The sequence below is a fragment of the Elephas maximus genome, chromosome 4 (assembly GCF_024166365.1).
Source record: "Elephas maximus indicus isolate mEleMax1 chromosome 4, mEleMax1 primary haplotype, whole genome shotgun sequence".
NCBI lineage: Eukaryota > Metazoa > Chordata > Mammalia > Proboscidea > Elephantidae > Elephas > Elephas maximus.
Genome location: NC_064822.1, coordinates 84,806,149 through 84,824,604, shown reverse-complemented (window position 1 = coordinate 84,824,604; position 18,456 = coordinate 84,806,149). Strand labels below are relative to the sequence as shown.

Genomic DNA, 18,456 nt, shown 5'->3' with positions numbered 1-18,456 from the left:
CACTCAATAAGTATGATTGAAAGTCTATTTACTCCTCAAGCCTAATCCACCTCCTTAGTGGATCCTTTCCTGATTTTCCTAGTTACCTCCGGTGGGTTCCTATAGCACTTCTCAACATAATCAACCTCGTGACTGTCCTGACATTTTCATGGTTTCCTACTGGGATTTACTTTTTAAGTTTGAGGTGATATGTATTTCGATAAAGTAAGGTTTTGCACATGCATGTGAAAACTCAGTTACACACAAGATAGGAAAGATTTCACTGGTAGCAGAAAATATGAAAAAAGGCAGGATTTTAATGAACTGTCAGTTTAGTGATTCCATAATAAAGATAAGATTGCCCAAAATACTAACCAACCCACCCACCTGCCCACCAAATTTAGTTTTAGGCTGCATATCAATAAATCAAGTTCTTCTATGCTGACCTGATTAGTCCTGTCTGATGTATTCAAGAGTGGTCTAGTGTATATTCAGGAGAGAGAAGACAAGGAACTATAATATTTGAAAGACCTGGGACTATTTACCCTGAGAAAGAGAAGAGTGGGGAATATATTGGTGAGAAATTATGCTTATTCTCTGTGGTCTTAAGGAAAGTTGGAAAGCATAAGGAAATCTGTTTTTGCTCAAAAAAATAGAGTAGAGGGGGGTCTGCAGAGGGGCCCAGAATGGTAGTCCTTCAGGTTGCAAATGTAGGATGGGATTGGTGGGAATGATGCAAAGAGGTTCAGGCTCTGCTCAAGGATTGCCAGAACTGCTTGTCTGAATGTATTGTTCCCGGTGGACAGTCTGCATCATCCCTGATGTCCCCAGCCTTCCTGTGTGTGGTGTTCATTGCTACACAGCATTTTAGCTCATTATTGTGCTCTTTACTAAGTATCTATGATTCATTTTATACTTTGAAAAAATTCACCCACTACTAAATTTTTAAAAAAATTTCATTCATCTAGCAGTTGCAGGAAACTTGTAAATAGTGGCTTTGAATAGATAGTTTGTATCGTCCACCTCTTTGCTTCATTTTATTTCGGTCCGTAGGCCCTATTACCTTCGACACATATATATGACAGGAACAAAAGTGACTGATAAACAGAAGTATAATGCTGGGAAAATAGGATTCTAACGTACCAGGTAAAGAGGCTCAGATGCTCAAATCTGGTGCTGCAGAGAGCGTCTCCCCAAAGCCACATGATTCTCACAGCAATGCTGCAGGGGCACTCTACAGGGGAGGAGCCCATTGCAATGCCTGCCTAATACATACTCTACTTTCTGTGCCTTTACTCTCTCCTCCCTTACCCCATACCAGTCTCTTCCCCACTAGTACAGACTGTCTGTGAAAACTTATCATTAAGAGATGCACAGAATCTTTTCCACCAGCCAATTAAGGCTGTGGATAGCTGCCAAACAACTGGAGTTTCTTCTTTTATTCTGCCGCCACCATCTTAAGATGCCTACTACCTGCTTAGTCCTCTCCATCTCCTGGCACAAAGCAGGTAAGCAGTAAAAACTTCTTATATGAATAAATCCCAACAGCTATTTTCTTAGTTCAGGATACCATCGCCTCTGGTCTGGACTCCTGCAGGCATGAGGTCTTTCTTGCTTCTAGTATAGACCCTTCTCCAGTCAGTTCTCCACTCTGCCAACCAGAAGACTAATCAGATCATTTCATTTTCATGCTTAAAATTCCCATGGCTCTCAGGATGAAGAAAAACTCCCTACCCTGGCAACCAAGGCCCTTCATGATCTAACTCCTACCTACCTTCTCTCTTAGCACTCTGGCCTTTTGCTGTCTGGTCACAGCCCCACAGTCTCTTCATCCTCCTGTCTTCTAGCCTGTTCCATATAGCCCTTCCTGGTTTATATCTCCTCCTCCAGTAAGTCTTCTCTGATACCCTAGGCTGGTACGGTGCTCCTTTGTGTTCTCATGACACCCTACCCTTGCCCTGTTAATGGTGCTTAACATTAAAAGATGTAGTGAGGTTGTCATCTTCATTGGACTCCTTGAGGTGCAGAGCAAATCACATTAATTTCAGTATCGGCAGAAGGAAGCCCACTGCCTGGCCAACAATACGGGGAAACTGAATGTTTATAGGAAACCCTGGTAGCATAGTGGTTAAGAACTGTGGCTGCTAACCAAAAGGTCAGCAGTTCAAATCCACGAGGTACTCCTTGGGTAGAAAGAATGTATCCAACATGTGTATACCCATTTTACAGGACTCAACTAGTCTTTCCTAAGGGGGATGGCACAAATACGTGGAGTGGACAGCAGGCAAAGAGTTAAGTGAACAAGAATTTATATTTCAAGCTCTACCATTAACAAGATGGTGCAGGAGCAGGTAACATTTTGTCGTGTTAAGCAGAAGGCTGCTGTGAGCTGGGGCCAAATGGATGGCAATGAACAACCACCACCACCATTAATAAAACATGACTTTAGTTAATAGGATGGAAAATTAAAATTCAAAAAGTCCCTCAAACTAGGACATAGAATAATTAATATTGAGAATTATTTTTTCTTTTTATCTTTCCTAAGATACTATTATTCACATGTGTAACCAAGATCTAATTTCTACTTTAAATGATATTCCTTTAAAAATGACACCCACATAATAACTTCCACGTTAAAGAGTGGTAAAAATGCAGAAACTGGGCATTATAAATCTTACGCAGCTTTATCATGGAATACAGGAAAGGGCTTTGGGGTCAGAAAAGTCTAAATCCAAATGCAGTGTCAGCTACTTATTAGTGAGTTGGGACAAGTTTCCCAGATGGCTGTGAATGTGAAAGGGTGTCCAGGACCTCGTATGCACCTGGCACACAGTATAGGTGCCGAAATGTTAGTTCGCTTCCTCTCACTTGTGGTTTTAAGAAGACCCGGAAATACAGAGATTTCGTTAAGGAATTTTTTTTTTCTTTTACTTGTGAAATAAAAGAGGCAGATTTGTTTTTTTAATTCAGTTTTACTTTGATTAAGAGGCTACCTTTTAAACAATAGATAACTCATTAGTTATAATAATTAACATTATATTTAGAAAAATGTAATTTTGGTGTCACTGGTATGCTATGCAGACCTTTTCTCTTTAGCAAATAAAATTATATTTTAAAACATTTAATACGTAAGAAACAAACCAACAACTGTAATGCCCCAATGAATCCTGAAATTTATTATTTGGGAGAATATCAGATATTGATCCTGTTTTACAGCTCATGACAATAATCAGAAAATACACATTTTGAAATGAAAGTCAAAAGAATAATTACATATAATACAGATTACAGATTTTTTATTTGTACATAAGCAAAGCAGTACTAAAAGCATATTTGTATGCCCACAATTAGTGAACGTGGCAATTTTCTGTTTAAAGCTGCAGCAACTCAAATCCTCCTAAGGTCAATAAGGAAAGACAAACTGAGAAATGCACTCGGGGCTAACACCATGTCTGGCTGTAAACCTATTTTTTAATCTTTCCCCTCCCCCCGCATATATATATATATGTATATACTTTATTGCCTTTATATTTCTGCTGGTTTAATATAATTAGTATACTAAATAGTTATCTGCATTTATTTGGTTTCTAAAAATATATAAAATGCATTGGAACAGAGCTCCTGCCGCTTTCAAGCAGTCACTGTGCTGGCATCGAAAGCTTATTCTGGAAATGTAAAGCAGCAATACTGAATAAATAGTGATTGTTTTGTCTTCTCTATACAGCTGATGGCCTTCACCCAAAACTTTAAAAATACTGTAGCAAATAGTATAAACATGCAACTTAAAAAAAGGGACATGATAGAAAAGTAATACTTACGAACTAAATTTTAATAAAATATAGACTAATAAAGATAACTTTAGGTAGAAGAGGGCTGTGAACACACCTGTGTTACTGACGTATAAAGTAAGGCCCAATTTTTCAAAGGCGATGCACACCCGGAACTGCCCATCTTTGTACGCCTGAAATCAAGAGTTTTTGACTTTTTCCATATTATTTACTGAGTCCCTTCTTACAGTTCTAACTTGGAAAGATGTTCACAGAAAAGGCTTTAAATGAAGAGTTTCTTTTCTCTAAGGATTGCTTTGCTCTTATTCACAAAGAAAATTTTTTTAGTGCAGGTGCAAATTTTATTTATGCTGTGGGGGCAAGTACTTATCTGTCCTTCTTAAACACTGTTATATTTCACAACATAAATTATGGACTGTATCATTCTTGTTTTAGCTGATTTATGACTAATCTGAATTTCAGGGAGTGATGATTACTTCATTGATAACTGAGGGAATAGAATCAGTAATTCCTATTACTACCAAAGTGTCACAAATTCCCTGTGCATCAAGATGAAAATCAAATGCTCACAAACCAGAATTTATCTCACAAGGACAACAAAAGCACTGAGACAAGGATCATTCTCTGAAACAAAGCAAATACTTACGAGGTCAGATATACGGGTGCTACTTCAAATTACTCCTTGGTTCAAAAAAAAAGAAATCATCTTTTAATGTCTTTAATACTTGTAGAAAATCCTAAAAAAAACCATTGGCAGTATAATAAAAAAAAATTTGTAATCTAATTTAGTATTTATTAAACCAGGGTTTCCAATTTAGCATTAAAGACCTGAATGTGACCCAGATACAAAATTTTATATTTGGTATTTCTGTCTACCGTTGCCTGCTCCTTTCTCCAAAATGTATCCAAAGATGTGGCACTTATTCTAACTCATTTGTATTCACAATAGAGAAAAGTGATCAGGAATAGACTAAAATAGATGTCCTAGCGAAATGAGTCTTTTCCCCTCTACTTTAAAAAAAAGATATACAAAATATCCCTATGTGCTCCCACAAGTAACATAACATTAAAAAGTAAGGCTGCTCAATGGATTCATCACATTCATGCTAAAATACCAGGAAACAGTATTTCTACCTGTTGTTAGGCCCATGATAATTATTTGGCAGCTTGAAAATTCTGATGGCATTATAGAGGTGAACTGTGACACTATGCTGGTACTACCAGTTGGAAAGATGCTTCTAGTCTTTCTTTAAAGCTGTAAGATCAATGCTGATAATAATTTACAACGAATAAGTTGACCATTGAGAAGAGCTCTACGATTCTGTTTTTCATGGCACGCCAAAGCACCTTTGCAATTTACAATTGCAAATATTTAATACATCTTCAGTTTAACATTTTTACTTAAATAGAATGGGATCGATTTATAAAAAAATTTATAAAAAATGCTTTTCTTTGTGAATAAGGTCTCAATTTTTCTGAACAACAACAAAATGATTCTTACTATAGGATGGGGTTTTTAAAAGTAAGTCATTATTGTCACAAAAGCTACAAATTATTTTCATTTTTAATTATCCTAATTTTTAAATACATGCCATTATAAATTGAGAGCAAATGTGTACAGGTTGTGGTTATTTAGGTAAGAATCATTTATTTCTCAAGTTATCTGCAAAACAGTGTAATGGCAAGTCAGCTCGCTAACTCCAAGAACTCCCCCCTCAAAAAAAAAAAAACAAAAAACTTTAGTTGAGGTCTGCCATTTAGCTGGATCAGAAGAGGCAACTCTGCATTATTACTTTCAGTACTCTATAAGCTTCTATATATTTTCATAGCCATTCTTAAAATTTTTTCATAGGAAACCTAAATATAGCAGCATTCTCAGTATTCATTAAACCAATGATAAGTCAAATGTGTTAAAACATCCAAAGTTGTCTTCATGCATAAGACACAACTTACTTCCTTTTACTGTTACCATGACATTAATATATTAATCCACTTTTACTTTGTTCCATGTAAATAATACAGATAATATATTTTCCTCAGGTTAAAAACTACTTTAAATTTCAGATTGAAGTCTTATGTATATTGTACCAAATTTCGATCAGAGGGAATGTAAAAATAACTAAGAGGTATCAGACCATACTAGTCTGGATGTTACTTGTGAATCTTAGTTAAGTCACTGTTCATGGAAAGGGTGTTGACTCATGTTTTGGTTTTATGAATTAAAAAATATGTATGTACGAATAGAGATTAATGTCGTATAAAAGTCAAGCTTAAAAACTAAAACGAGTATTGAAGTTAACTTTATATCCTTGGTAAAAATATCTGTCTCCAATCTACTTTCTCTCTGCCCAAGGGACTGGAGAGATCACAATGGTCAATAAATACAGGGTAAATAATGCGCAACAACAATTTACCCATGTGGTTATGCCAGAAGACCAGACATACGAGGTGGGTTATTTAAAAAATATCACTTGAAGAACATTCCTGAAGTAGACCAATCTGGTTCTCAGATCTATACTCAGAAGATCCATGAGGGTAAAATGACAAGGCAGGGCAGATACAAAACACATAATCCTACAGGAAACCCCATGCCTGTTTCAATAGATACTTAACAATCACATTTTTGTCAACAGTGTTTGCAACACCGAAAACCTTGTAAACATACAACTGACCTTGTGAAAATATTCCTGTTCTGGTATATGGTCATTCATGTTTTAGAAATATTGCAAAGGAAGATTAAATTCCAAAATTACAAAAGACAAAACAAAAAACAACCCTTGAATTATTTCACTAATTAAGCAACAGCCAGGATAAGCTCACAAAATAAGTGCAAGTGGGTTCTTCTGGAGTTATTTCAATGGTGGAGCACCCTATGACACGTGTGTAGTTGTAAATCAGCAACATATGGAGGGAGTTTGGCAACATGCACACAAAGTCATAGTCACACAATATGTAACATAATTAAGCCACAGGATAAGTATTAAAAAATATTAAAATATCAACATTCACACACCCACTGATTACATGGAATAAGTTACACTAAGCCAGTCACATACTTCTCTTCATTTGTAAGTCACTTTTATTTATGTATACACATAGAATAATACTTCTCATGCTCTCAAAATGCTACCAATAAAGATGAAGGCCTTGCATTACAGCTGCTGGACATAACGTCAACACTGTTGAAGTGTGAAAACACAGTTTCTTTGTTCTTTAGCATCAGTGCACAGGGTATGGCTCCAAGTGGTATGCAATTTACGACAGAAAAAAGATACAGTGGCTTGTGAAATATCTCCTCTGTTCATCATTGGCACAAATCAAAGAAGAAATTTTTATTGTCCTTGGTACCTTTATTGGGTCTCTCTCCCAAAGACACATGATGTTATACATATATGCCTTCAGGATTGAAACCAGATGAAATAGGATTCTGTAGAATACGAAGATTACTGGGGAGCTGCCGAGATGAGCCAGGTCGCTTCAGGGACCCAGACTGGAATGGTGCCTCTAAACAGGAAAGAAAGTCATTTGGTTTAATCATCAGCTTGGAGTATTTAGCAACTTGAAAAATTAAAACGTTTCCTGCCCTAAAGAACCAAAGAGCCTGAAGCAGAGAGCTGCATAAAGAAATAACTGCAATCTCCTGTGGGTAAGGACTGAGAGGAAAAGACCAACTCTGACCCTCTCAAGTGGAGGTCAGTTTGATCAACCAATTTTCGGTGATTTAAATAGTTAATAAATCTTTTTAAAAGATGAGTTTCTTAGTCTCTTAGAGCTGCTATAACAGAAATACCACAAGTAGGTAGCTTCAGCAAACAGAAATTCATTCTCTCACAGTCAAGGAGGCTAAGTCCAAATTCAGGGCACCAGCTCTAGGGGAAGGCTCTGTCTGTCTATGCTCCAGAAGAATCCTTGACTCCTTCAGCTTCTCCTCCTCAGTCCACTGGTGATCTCCATGTGGCATCAATCTTTCCCCGTTTGTACTTCCTCGCTTCTGTGCCTAATCTGTTCCTTTAATATCTCAAAAGTGACTGGCTTAAGACATACCCTATATTGATAGGGTCTCATTAAAGTAACAAAAAAACCCTATTCCCAAACGGGATTATATCCAAAAGTATGAGAATTAGGGTTCTAACACATATTTTTTGGGGGCACAATTCAATCCATAATTGGCTGTCCAGACTATATATACATGCAAATTTTGCAGTGTCTTTTAAATATAAGCATGAATTAGTAAGAAAGAGTTTTAGGAGAGGAGAAAGGAAAAGGGAGGCAGCAGGAACAGGCAGAAGCTAAAATTCAAATTAACAGACTCTGACTCATATATACTTTAGGGAAGGATTTTATAAAGAGGCAGGTTAAAACTAATGATACCAGTGATTTCATGCTCACTTAAATAAATACCCTAAATGTTACTCACATTCCCCCAGAAGCAAGAAGTTTTAAAGTTGGCTCTACAATTAGCTGTGAAGGGGAGGAGAATACTTTAACTTTGAATGAATTGCTTGCATTCAGTTAATCAGTTAGAATAAAAGCTGAAAAAAAAAAAAAGGCAGATTTATCAACATCTTACCCCTTTCCATGTCTGCATGGGAGGCCTCTACTTCAATGGGCTCGGCTGGCAAAACGGTAACTTTTGTCCCTGTCTGCTGGATAAACTGCTGAAGGTTGACTTGCCGCAGCTCTTTAGTCAGCTGCTCCAGTTCTTGTTCTTTGTCCTATGTGGAAGTTAAAAACATACTTTTTTTGAGGGTTCACTACCAGCCAGCTAAGGACAACCTCATCAGCTACAGGGGTTGCATGTGGCATACTTGTTTTCACAAGAGCACATTTCACAAATCTGGTTTAGGTCACTTTACTCTGTGGCATGTGTAAACAAAGGAAAGACAACAGTGTATTAACAAGTTCCTGTTAAATGAGACACTTTCCTCTTTTAGGAACATCACTATGCACCTGCAGATAAAAACATGGTACGTCTAATAAAGTTTCATCGATAAAATACCGGTTCCCATCTGTTCCAATGTTAAAGAAATCTTGGTAAGCTGTGCACAATTAAATTTCTCTATTAACCCCTTCATAACTGACTGCAAGTTTAATAGTCATTTGGTCTACAAGATTTCCTATGTCTTGTTTTTTGTAAACAGTCATGGATCCGTTACTGAGATTTCTACTACAACATGAGGAAAGGGAGACTCTCACAAGGTTCTCACTATGGGGTTCTTAAATCCTTGACAAAGACAGGCTGAGAACTTTAGAGCCCCAAAGAAGATCAGGCTTAGACAACTGGAAAACTCAAGAAGCAAGGCTTATTTAATTAGATTTTTTTTCTCTTTCTCTCCTCTACCAAACTGTAAGAACAGGTGGCAAGGCTGCCCCTAGGTTGGGTATGTTTGAGGGGTTTGGTAGAGGGAAGCAAGAGACACTAGTGATGAGTGGCTGTGTTTCACTTACTTGGTAGACAGGCACTTGGCGATATGCTAGTAGTTTTGACTATGAAACACTTTTCAGTGGGTAGTGGGATTTACTAATAATGACTCATAAACTATAAGCAATACTGAAGGCAATGTAATTTCCAACTGTACCATTTTTAAAGTGCCAAAATGGATCCAAATAGTAAAATACTGTTAAGTCAGAGGTTGACAATCTTTCACTACATGAGAAATTCCTGGTTTTCAGTATTTTGGTGGTAGCTTTCCTTCCCATTACAGTTAGTGACAGAGAAAGCAGATCACATTGCTTCATGAAGCCTCAGCTTTCTCTGCTTGTGGAACTGTTCATCTTCTAAAGCTGCTCGTCCCAAATGTCAGTGCGTGGGAGGGATCTTGTGACCATGTAGAGTCTATGTTTCTAACAAGTGTGCCCAGAGATTGCCCAGCACAGGCCACAATGGGATAGAAAACTTCTAAAACAGCAATGTCCAATGGAGCTCTCTCCAATGATAGAAACATTCCATACCTGCACTGTCCAATACTGCAGTTACTAGACACCTGTGGCTACCAAGCACTTTAAATGGCCAAGTGTGGGTGAAACAGAAATTTAAATTTATTTAGTATTTCTGAAACAGCTTTATTGAATACTATTTAATTTTGATTAATTTAAATTTTCACATGTGGCTGGGGCACAGTACAGATCCAAGCATATTATCATCTGTCGTGTCTCTTTTTCCTCTCACCTGCTAGCAACTATTTGATGCAATTTTGCAACCAACTCCCATGGCACCTACAACAGTGTCTTTTCAAGTTGAGTGAGCAGGGTCTAAGTGGTGAGATATAATTGTTCTCACATACGAACTACAGAGGGGGGAATCCAAGAGGAACATTTATGCCCGTCAGGAAAGCAGAGGAGGGTACTGTGGAAAGGGGAGGAGGGAAGAGAACTATTTACATCTTGGGAAAGAAGATGGGGCTGGAAATAACATAGTAGTGACAGGTAGGCAGTTGGCCAGCCAAGCAATCCTCGGTAATCTCTTTCAGCTTTTTTCCCTATCTCTAAAAGGTCAGATTTGCTATCTCATTATTAGTGTCCATTCCAGCTATGAGATTCTACTTTCTTCTGCCCGGTTAGCTAATACTACAACTGCCACAGTAAAAACAGCTTCTTCCATGGAGTAAGAATCAGCGTGGCTTTATTTCTCACTTTTGTTTTCATCTCACATTTAAGCTCTGTCATAAGTCACAAAACAAAAAAAACTTATAAACAAGGCTAGGTTTCTAATTGTTTAAATTAGGGGAGAGTAGCAACAGATAAAGAAGATTACAAGAATATATTAATTCTGTTAAACAGATGAAGTGTATTATTTATAAAAAAATTCTTACCTGTAATCGTTTGGTGGCTTGTCCAAGAGATCTTTCCACAGCTTTAATCCCATTTTCCAGTCTCAGGCTCTGCTGGCCCTGAATGTCAATTTCCCCTTTGACCTTACCAATCTTCCCTTTAACCTCTTCTTCATTCACTTGTGCCTCCTGAACCTCCCACTGCAATTTTTCTGCTTCAAGACCATTTTCCATTGTCTGGATCTGAGCCAAATAGTCCTTTAATTTGCTCTCACATTCTGTTATCTTCTGTCTTATTTCTTGAAGTTGATCCTTAAGCTGTTTTTCATTTTCCTGTTCAATCTGTAATTCATTTTCCCAAAATTCTTCCTCCTCAATTTCTACATCATTTCTTTTGATCTTCTGTTCTAGGCGGACAATTTCCTCTTCAAGGCTAGAATTATATTTTTGCTCCCAAAATCGTATTTCTACTTCATTTGATTCCAGCTGTTTTTCAATGGATTGAAGCTTCTCTGTCTGTAAACGGATCAGCTTCTTTAACTCATCTGCTGTTGTTTTGCAGTTATTCAGCACCTTCTGCTTGAATTCAGTTTCTTTACTTTTCCCAAAAATGTCCATTAACCCTTTGGCACCTCCTGTAAATGTTAATGATTTCCTTTTGGGCTCTCTCCTTTTGATTGATTTGTCATTCTGAGGCCTCAGTTTAGCTAAGGGAGGCAAACTCTGCCTGTATAAAGTTCTTTCAGGAATTCGGGCCACACTATCTGAAGTGGGTCGCTCACTGAGAGATGGCCCTGTTCGACGTAAAATTAGCTGTACATCACTGGCATACTGCCCCCATTTGTTTAAGGATATGATAGGATTTTCATGAGGTGCTAAGTGTCTTTCAGTATCTCTCCATTTTTCTATAAGAGTATACCTTCCAGTTCGGCCTAGGTAAAAAGGTAAGATTCAATTGTCAATGGTTATGCAATAGCTAAAATAATGCAAAAGAGGGTGCTATTTGATAATTGTAGTTTTTAAATTTTTATTTTGTTGTTCTTGTTGATAATAAACACAGCAAAACATACACCAATTCAACTGTTTCTACATGTATAATTCAGTGATATTGACTACATTCTTCGAGTTGTGCAATCATTCTCACCCTCCTTCTCTGAGTTGTTCCTCCCCCATTGACATAAACTTACTGCTGCATAAGGTTCCTATCTAATCTTCTGAGTTGCTGTTGTCACTTTCCTTCTATACAGATAGTTCTTAAAACAGCATAATGCTCAAGGCAGACATTTTTTTTACTAGTTAAGCTAAACTACTGTTTGGTTTTAAGATGACTTCAGGGGATACTTTTGGTCTAAGGTTTAAAGATTACCTCAAGGCAATAGTTTCAAAGGTTCATTCAGCCTTCATGGCTCCAGAAAGTCTAGGGTCAATGAGAATTTTCAATTGTGCTCAGCATTTTCCCCCTTTTGATCAGGAGTCTTTTACAGAATTTTTGATCAAATGTTCAGTAACAGTAGCTGGGCACCATCCAGTTCTGGTCTCTTGGCAAAGGAGGCAGTTGATCAAGGATGCAATTAGCCACACATTCCATATCCTTCTGCTATTCCTGACTCTCCTTCTTCCTTTGTTGCTTCAGGCAAATAGAGACCAGCTGTTGTGCCTTGGATGGCTGCCTGCAAGCTTTTAAGACCCCAGGCACTGGGCAACAAACTAGGAGGTAGAACAGAAGCACTAAACAAGTTATTAGGCCAATTAATTGCGATGTCCCATGAAACCATGACCCTGAACCTACAAATCAAGGAACCAAATCCCATGAGGTGTTTGATTGTACACAGGCAGCCTCAGCAACTTTTCTGGGGCATTGTTATAAATACATCTATCACATAAATTTTGCCAATTCAGTTTTTTACAGGCGTATGACTTACTGACAATTACAATAATTTGCTGTACAACGCTACCCTTAATCAATGCACTGTTTTTTGATTAACATAGAAGAGTAGAGTTTTCAAGTGAAGTTTATAGACTGCTTTTAAAACCTTCACTTAAAGATACAGAAGCCCTCAAGATAGGTAACAAAATAATATTATAGATTGTGAGTTGCACATATTCTTCACACACTGCTCAGAAATTCAACTTTATACTTTAAACCTCAGATAATCTTATATGTCTGTCAAATGCCTGACTTTCTAGACCTTCTTTTGTTTGGGGCAAGATCTCAAACTGGGACAAAGGAGGACAGTAGAATTTCCTATTTGAAGCTGTGAGAGGCTGGGCCTAGAAACTACGTAGAACTTCAAAACTTGAATCAATTTCTACCTTGCAAATCTCTCTGCTATGTACATTAGGACTTGGGAGGGTTGGAGGCTCCACTTCCCTTCCTAAAAGGGAGATAATGAGCCAGTGGAGAACCTGTTACTCAGCTAATAGGCAGCTGCCCAGGTTTCTTCTCTGCCTCCACATGAGTGCTTAGTCAACCCACAGCTCACACAGCTAGTATCTTCCTGGCTCACCTCTGGCAAATAAAAAAAATCACTTCAATGTAAATGACCCTTCAAAAAAACCTCATATAAAAAGAAGGGCCTTGAAGAGGACAAGCTGTGTTCAGTTTTGATTACAAGAGTTTCAAGGATTCTTGGGAAAAAAATTAAAAATGATATTACTAATAAACAAAAACAGAATAAAATGACATTTAAATAAAAAAAATGAACAAAAACAGCCAACAAAAAACAAGATGAACCTAACTAAAAATTATGAAAGTAAGATAAAAGTTTTAGAAGATAATATAATATCATAAGCTTGAACAAGTTTCCTAAAAATATTTTCATTTAAGGTGGTCAAGTCAGATGGATTATTTTAATTTTAATTTTTTTTTTTATCCCTTAGTAGTTAATATTATTACAAAGACAAAGTAACTGACCCTGCATCTAGCAATTATGGTAAGAGAATACACAGCTGTTGATTTATCTTCCATGCTTCCTTTTGGTTTCATGACCTTCTGAACCAACAAGAGTATTATCTGAATGACTTGAGTCAATAAAAGGAGATCTGAATGTGTAAATATGCACAGCCATGTATGCAATTCAGAAGTAGTACATAAAAAGTGATTTTGCTCTACATATATGGGCATATTCTCCTTTAAAGAAACTTGAAATCTTGGCTACAGGTGAGAGTTAGTGCTTTGGAGGCAAGGAGACTTGGGTTTTAATTACAAGTATATTAGTTACTACCCAAGTATCATAACTCTATTTTTACAATGGGAATAACAGGATACCTTGCAGGTTCTGAGGGTTAGCTATAATAAACACCTACCATACTCCCTGGCACCAGAGACAATCAATACATGGTAGCTATTATTAATTTTTTTAAAATTGTGCTTTAGGTAAAAGTTTACAGCTCAAGTTAGTTTCTCATACAAAAATTTATACAGAATGTTATGTGACCCTAGTTGCTAAACCCTATAATGTGACAGCAAGCACACTCCCCTTTCCACCCCAGATTTCCCATTTCTATTCAACCAGCTCCTGTCCCTTTCTGCCTTCTCATCTTGCCTCCAGACAGAAGCTACCCATTTAGTCTCCTGTATCTATTTGAACTAAGAAACACAGTCTTTATGAGTATCATTTTACATCTTATAGTCCTGTCTATTTCTTGTCGGAAAAGTTGGCTTCAGGAATGGTTTTAGTTATGGGTTAACAGAGAGTCCAGGGGCCGTGGCTTCTGGGTTTCCTCTAGTCTCAGTCAGACCATTAAGACTGATCTTTTTATGTGAATTTGAGTTCTGTACCCCACTTTTTTCCTGTTCTGTCACGGACTCGCCATTATTAATTTAAGACATTGTTGTTCACATAACAAGAAGGCTGACTAGAAATTTCCTTTAGAGAGCACCTTTAACGTGTCAAAACAATAATTTGACTTCCAAAAAAAAAAAAAAAAATCTTAAGTAATTTGCAGTACCTCCCAACTGTGTAAAGCTGGACATAGTGGAAAGGATGAGGGCTCTGGAGTCAGAAGGCCTATGTGCAAACCTGGCTTTGCCATCTAATGAATGATCTCAGAAAATTATTAAATATCCTTTAGCCTCAGTTTCTTCATTTATAAGATGAGAGTGGTGTTTTCTTACCTCACAAGGTTGTTCTGAGAGTTAAGAATGTAAAATATAAAAATGCTTTTAAAAATTGAAAAGTGTCATACAAATATTAGTTGTTACTATTATCAAAATACCTGAGCAAATAAGGGGAATGAAAAAGAAAGCCATAGCTTTTCTGGACTCAAAAAAGCATTTCAAGATTTTCAAGTTAAAAATTACTATATTTGTCCCAAGAAAAACCATAGGATGCATCTCAAGGTTCAAACTGTCCCATGTGTATAAACTGCTTCCTTGTGTATAAGCAGTGTATAAACTGTGTCTTTGGCTTTGCCACCTACTAACTACTTTTCGGTATCCTGTATTCTTGTCAGTAATATGAGGGTTAGACTAGATAAAGAGAACCTCCTCCGAATCTATCAGGCTAGTAGCAAAGGAAAAAAACAAACAAACCTGCTGCTGTTGAGTCAACTCTAACTATTAGCGACCCTATACGAGAGAGAAGAACTGCGCACCTGCAGTTGCTGTCAGAACTGACTGCAGATGGCAACTACCAGCCCCACCAGCCACCTCTTTTCCTCTCTAATCTTTATAAACTGTACTTTATTTCTGTGTTAAGCTCTAAGTTACCTGAGGGCAGAAATACATTTGTTTTAATTTGGAATATTGTAAATGTATTTTCTCTACCAAAACAAAGACAAATGATGTCAAAGGTTTTCTGTTCTACTTATAGATTTGAGAAGCAGTTTGAACTCTGAAATGATGGAATTTCTGGGACAGTTTATGGTGGGTAACAAGGCAGAATATTTAGAATCTCTCAGAAAGTTCAGGATGTATAGTGACCAAACGCAAAGTGCATTCATGCTGGGTAGTTTAGCCACTGCATGCCAATAAGGTACATCTGTCATGCTTTGACTTTTACTCTGTCCATTATAACTTGAGAATGTGCTCTATTTGCACCATCTAACTCAACCTGGCAAGGTAGTCGGAGATTAGTGTAGAAAGAATTTCTTTCTCTACTATTAAAAAACATTCATATCATACAGAAAAAGCAATTACAAATTATCAAGGACCTACATGTAAAAAACTAAAACCATAAAATTTTTGGAAGAAAATGCAGGGGTAAAGTTATGGGACCTAGTTTTTAGTGATGGGCTATGGTACTAGTTTTTTTTATCAGATATGCAAACAAAAGCAAGAGGCACAAAAGACAAAACAGATAAAGGCGACTTCATAAAAATTAAATACTTTTGTTCATCCAAGGACTTAACGAAACAAGTAAAAAGACAACCTACAGACTGGGAGAAAATTTTGGAGAGCCATATATCTGATAAGGACCTGATATCCAAAATGAATCTAATCCAAAAATGGACAAAGGACTTGAACAGACATTTCACCAAAGAGGATATTCAAATGGCCAATGACCACATGAAAAGACGTTCAAAGTCATTAGCCACTAGGAAGATGCATGTATGAGACACACAATGAGATACCATCTCACCCCCATCAGAACAGCAATGATTAGAAAAAAAAAAAGGGCAAACAGTAAGTGTTGTCTAGGTTGTGGAGAAACAGTAACCTTCACCCACTGGTGCTGGAAATGTAAACTGTTACAGCCACTGTGGAAAACAATTTGGCGGTTCCTCAAAGAGTTTTCATATTTTGATAGATTTATGTGATTTCCTAAAAATAATTTTAGCTATCCCGAAAGCCTCAGGAACCTCTAATCAAGAATTTATACACGGTCTACAATAAATCTTTCAGAAACATTTGTGGTTTTGCTCAGTCAGTCCACACTGTGCTAACAGTATAGCTAAATTTTTACTTTGTTAAGCCATGGAAATTCTGGGGTTGTTTTTTACAGCAGCAATTTCCCCTAATTAATATGCCCACTATTATTTCACAGAGAAAAAATACGGTTAAAATTCTACAGATTTTTCATTTAGTGCTGAGACTCTGAATACCAATAACTCAAAATTACAAGGTGGATAAACGTTCAAGGATGAAACACTGAATTCAAAGCTGAAATAATCTTATCGCACAGTAGAAGCAGGGATCAATAGCTTTGGGCAGTTGAGTCATCTTTCACATCAATTCTGAATTCAATGAGTATTTATGACACTGAAAAAAAGCTGTTTGGCCAAGTTTTGAAGGATATTGTAAAGCATCTTCATTTAAGCTGTCAACTTCTCAAAACGGGTCTTGGACTGAATTAGATTTAGTTAAAACTTTTTAGACTGTTCATAAACAGGGATGCTTTTTAATCCAAGATGGATACTTGGTACATGTGGGCATTTTACCCTCTTGAAATTCTGTATAGAAAACGTGTTTACCACATGGACGGATGTAGTTTATTGTACCACTCAACCACCTGGACTTTTGTAAAAACTATCCACTGTTGTTAACACAGCCCACAGCTTGATTTCCAAATATAACAAAGTTAGGTTTGACATTTATTAATCCTAAAACTCCCTAAACAAAGCTATATATTTTAATTCAAATAAATTATGTGTGACTCTTTTTAAAAGGGGCATTTACTAAATAAGTCGGTAGAGAAGAATAATAAAATACAAATGCTTTAATTTTCATCTCTTTAATAATTAAACTGAAAAAAAAAGTCCCCAAATATTAGTCCCAAATGCAAGAAATTTCATTAGACGTGGAATCCTAGAGTTCTCAGCGTTGTTTTAATACATGAAAGTGCTATACTATGTAAGGAAAAGTAAAAAAATGAAGCTGTCCATATTAAATGAAAGCCTCTAGCTCTGTATCAGCTATCAGCGCATCGGCCACAGTGAAGGTGGTATAACCACGTCTACCAAATGCTAGGGTAGCATGGTGACAATGTGACTCATTCCAATCCCAAGCTAACTTGACATGCCTCCAATATAAACAAGCAGACATAAAATAAACTTTTGATAAAGAGCTCAAAGACAACGTGGCACTGATTACCTAGTATGGTGTTTAACACAGAAGTTTCCTCTTGATACGTGTTTGCTAAAATGGTAGATTTAGGGTGCAAATATAAACTTTAACCACATTACTCAATTTACTGATGTAGGCGTTTATGCCCTCACCATGTTCCAAAAGGAAGTAAGGCATAATGGATGATAAAGATAAGCTTTAAAAGTTGAAACGGGGTAGGAGAATAAGATGGAGCCAGGAGATGTCACTAGTAACCATGTACTTAAGAAGCGCAACTTCACTATACAGTAAGGTTAGAAAGTACACATTATCTTTCTAATGATGAACTATGTTATTTAATTTGTTGCATTTCCTTTTCCAAAAATATTCGCAACTATTTAAACAATAGGATAAAGAACATGAGAGGCAAAAGCAGTGCTGACTCTATACTCATGACTAGTAATATCTGGGGGAAGCCAAAGGACAAGCCTCATGACAGGTTTAGTTAAGCAGGAGGAAATGATAATAAGTAAACTGTGCTTATGAGATGTACTCCAGAACAAAATAAACAAAAACCATTAGAGATCTATATTCAAAAAGCAAACAAAAAACAAACAACAATAACTGAAAAAAAAAAAGGAAGCATAAAATACTTAAAGGATACCCAGGAAGTTCAGTTACTTACCTATGGCTTGAGCTAAGGCGATTACAACCTCCTGGCAAGTTGTGACTTCAGTGACCCCACACACAATCCTCTGAACTCCATCCACCCATACTTTAAGTTCCATGGTGCACCAGCCAGTCACCTAAACGCCCTTAGACTGGTCATCAGAGTGTCAGGTCATGTCACTGGCTACGGATACACAGACACAGCAGTCTGTGTAGTCAGCTGAAAAAGGAAAAAAAAAAAATCATTTTAAAATAAAGCATTTAA

General features: G+C 37.0%; 1 protein-coding gene across 2 annotated transcripts in view; it reads right to left on the bottom strand.

Moving 5' to 3' along the window:
* Positions 1-3,139: 3,139 nt before the first annotated feature.
* RASSF8 (Ras association domain family member 8) overlaps positions 3,140-18,456 on the bottom strand; it is a 125,527-nt gene continuing 110,210 nt past the window's right edge. For both annotated transcript variants that reach the window (XM_049882679.1, XM_049882680.1), the window contains exons 2-5: positions 18,208-18,411; positions 10,580-11,469; positions 8,338-8,482; positions 3,140-7,271 (exon numbers count right to left, since the gene is read on the bottom strand). In XM_049882679.1, coding sequence (XP_049738636.1) covers positions 7,150-7,271; positions 8,338-8,482; positions 10,580-11,469; positions 18,208-18,310 — 1,260 coding nt within the window. In that variant the 5' untranslated portion in view covers positions 18,311-18,411 and the 3' untranslated portion in view covers positions 3,140-7,149. The remainder of the gene's footprint in view (positions 7,272-8,337; positions 8,483-10,579; positions 11,470-18,207; positions 18,412-18,456) is intronic.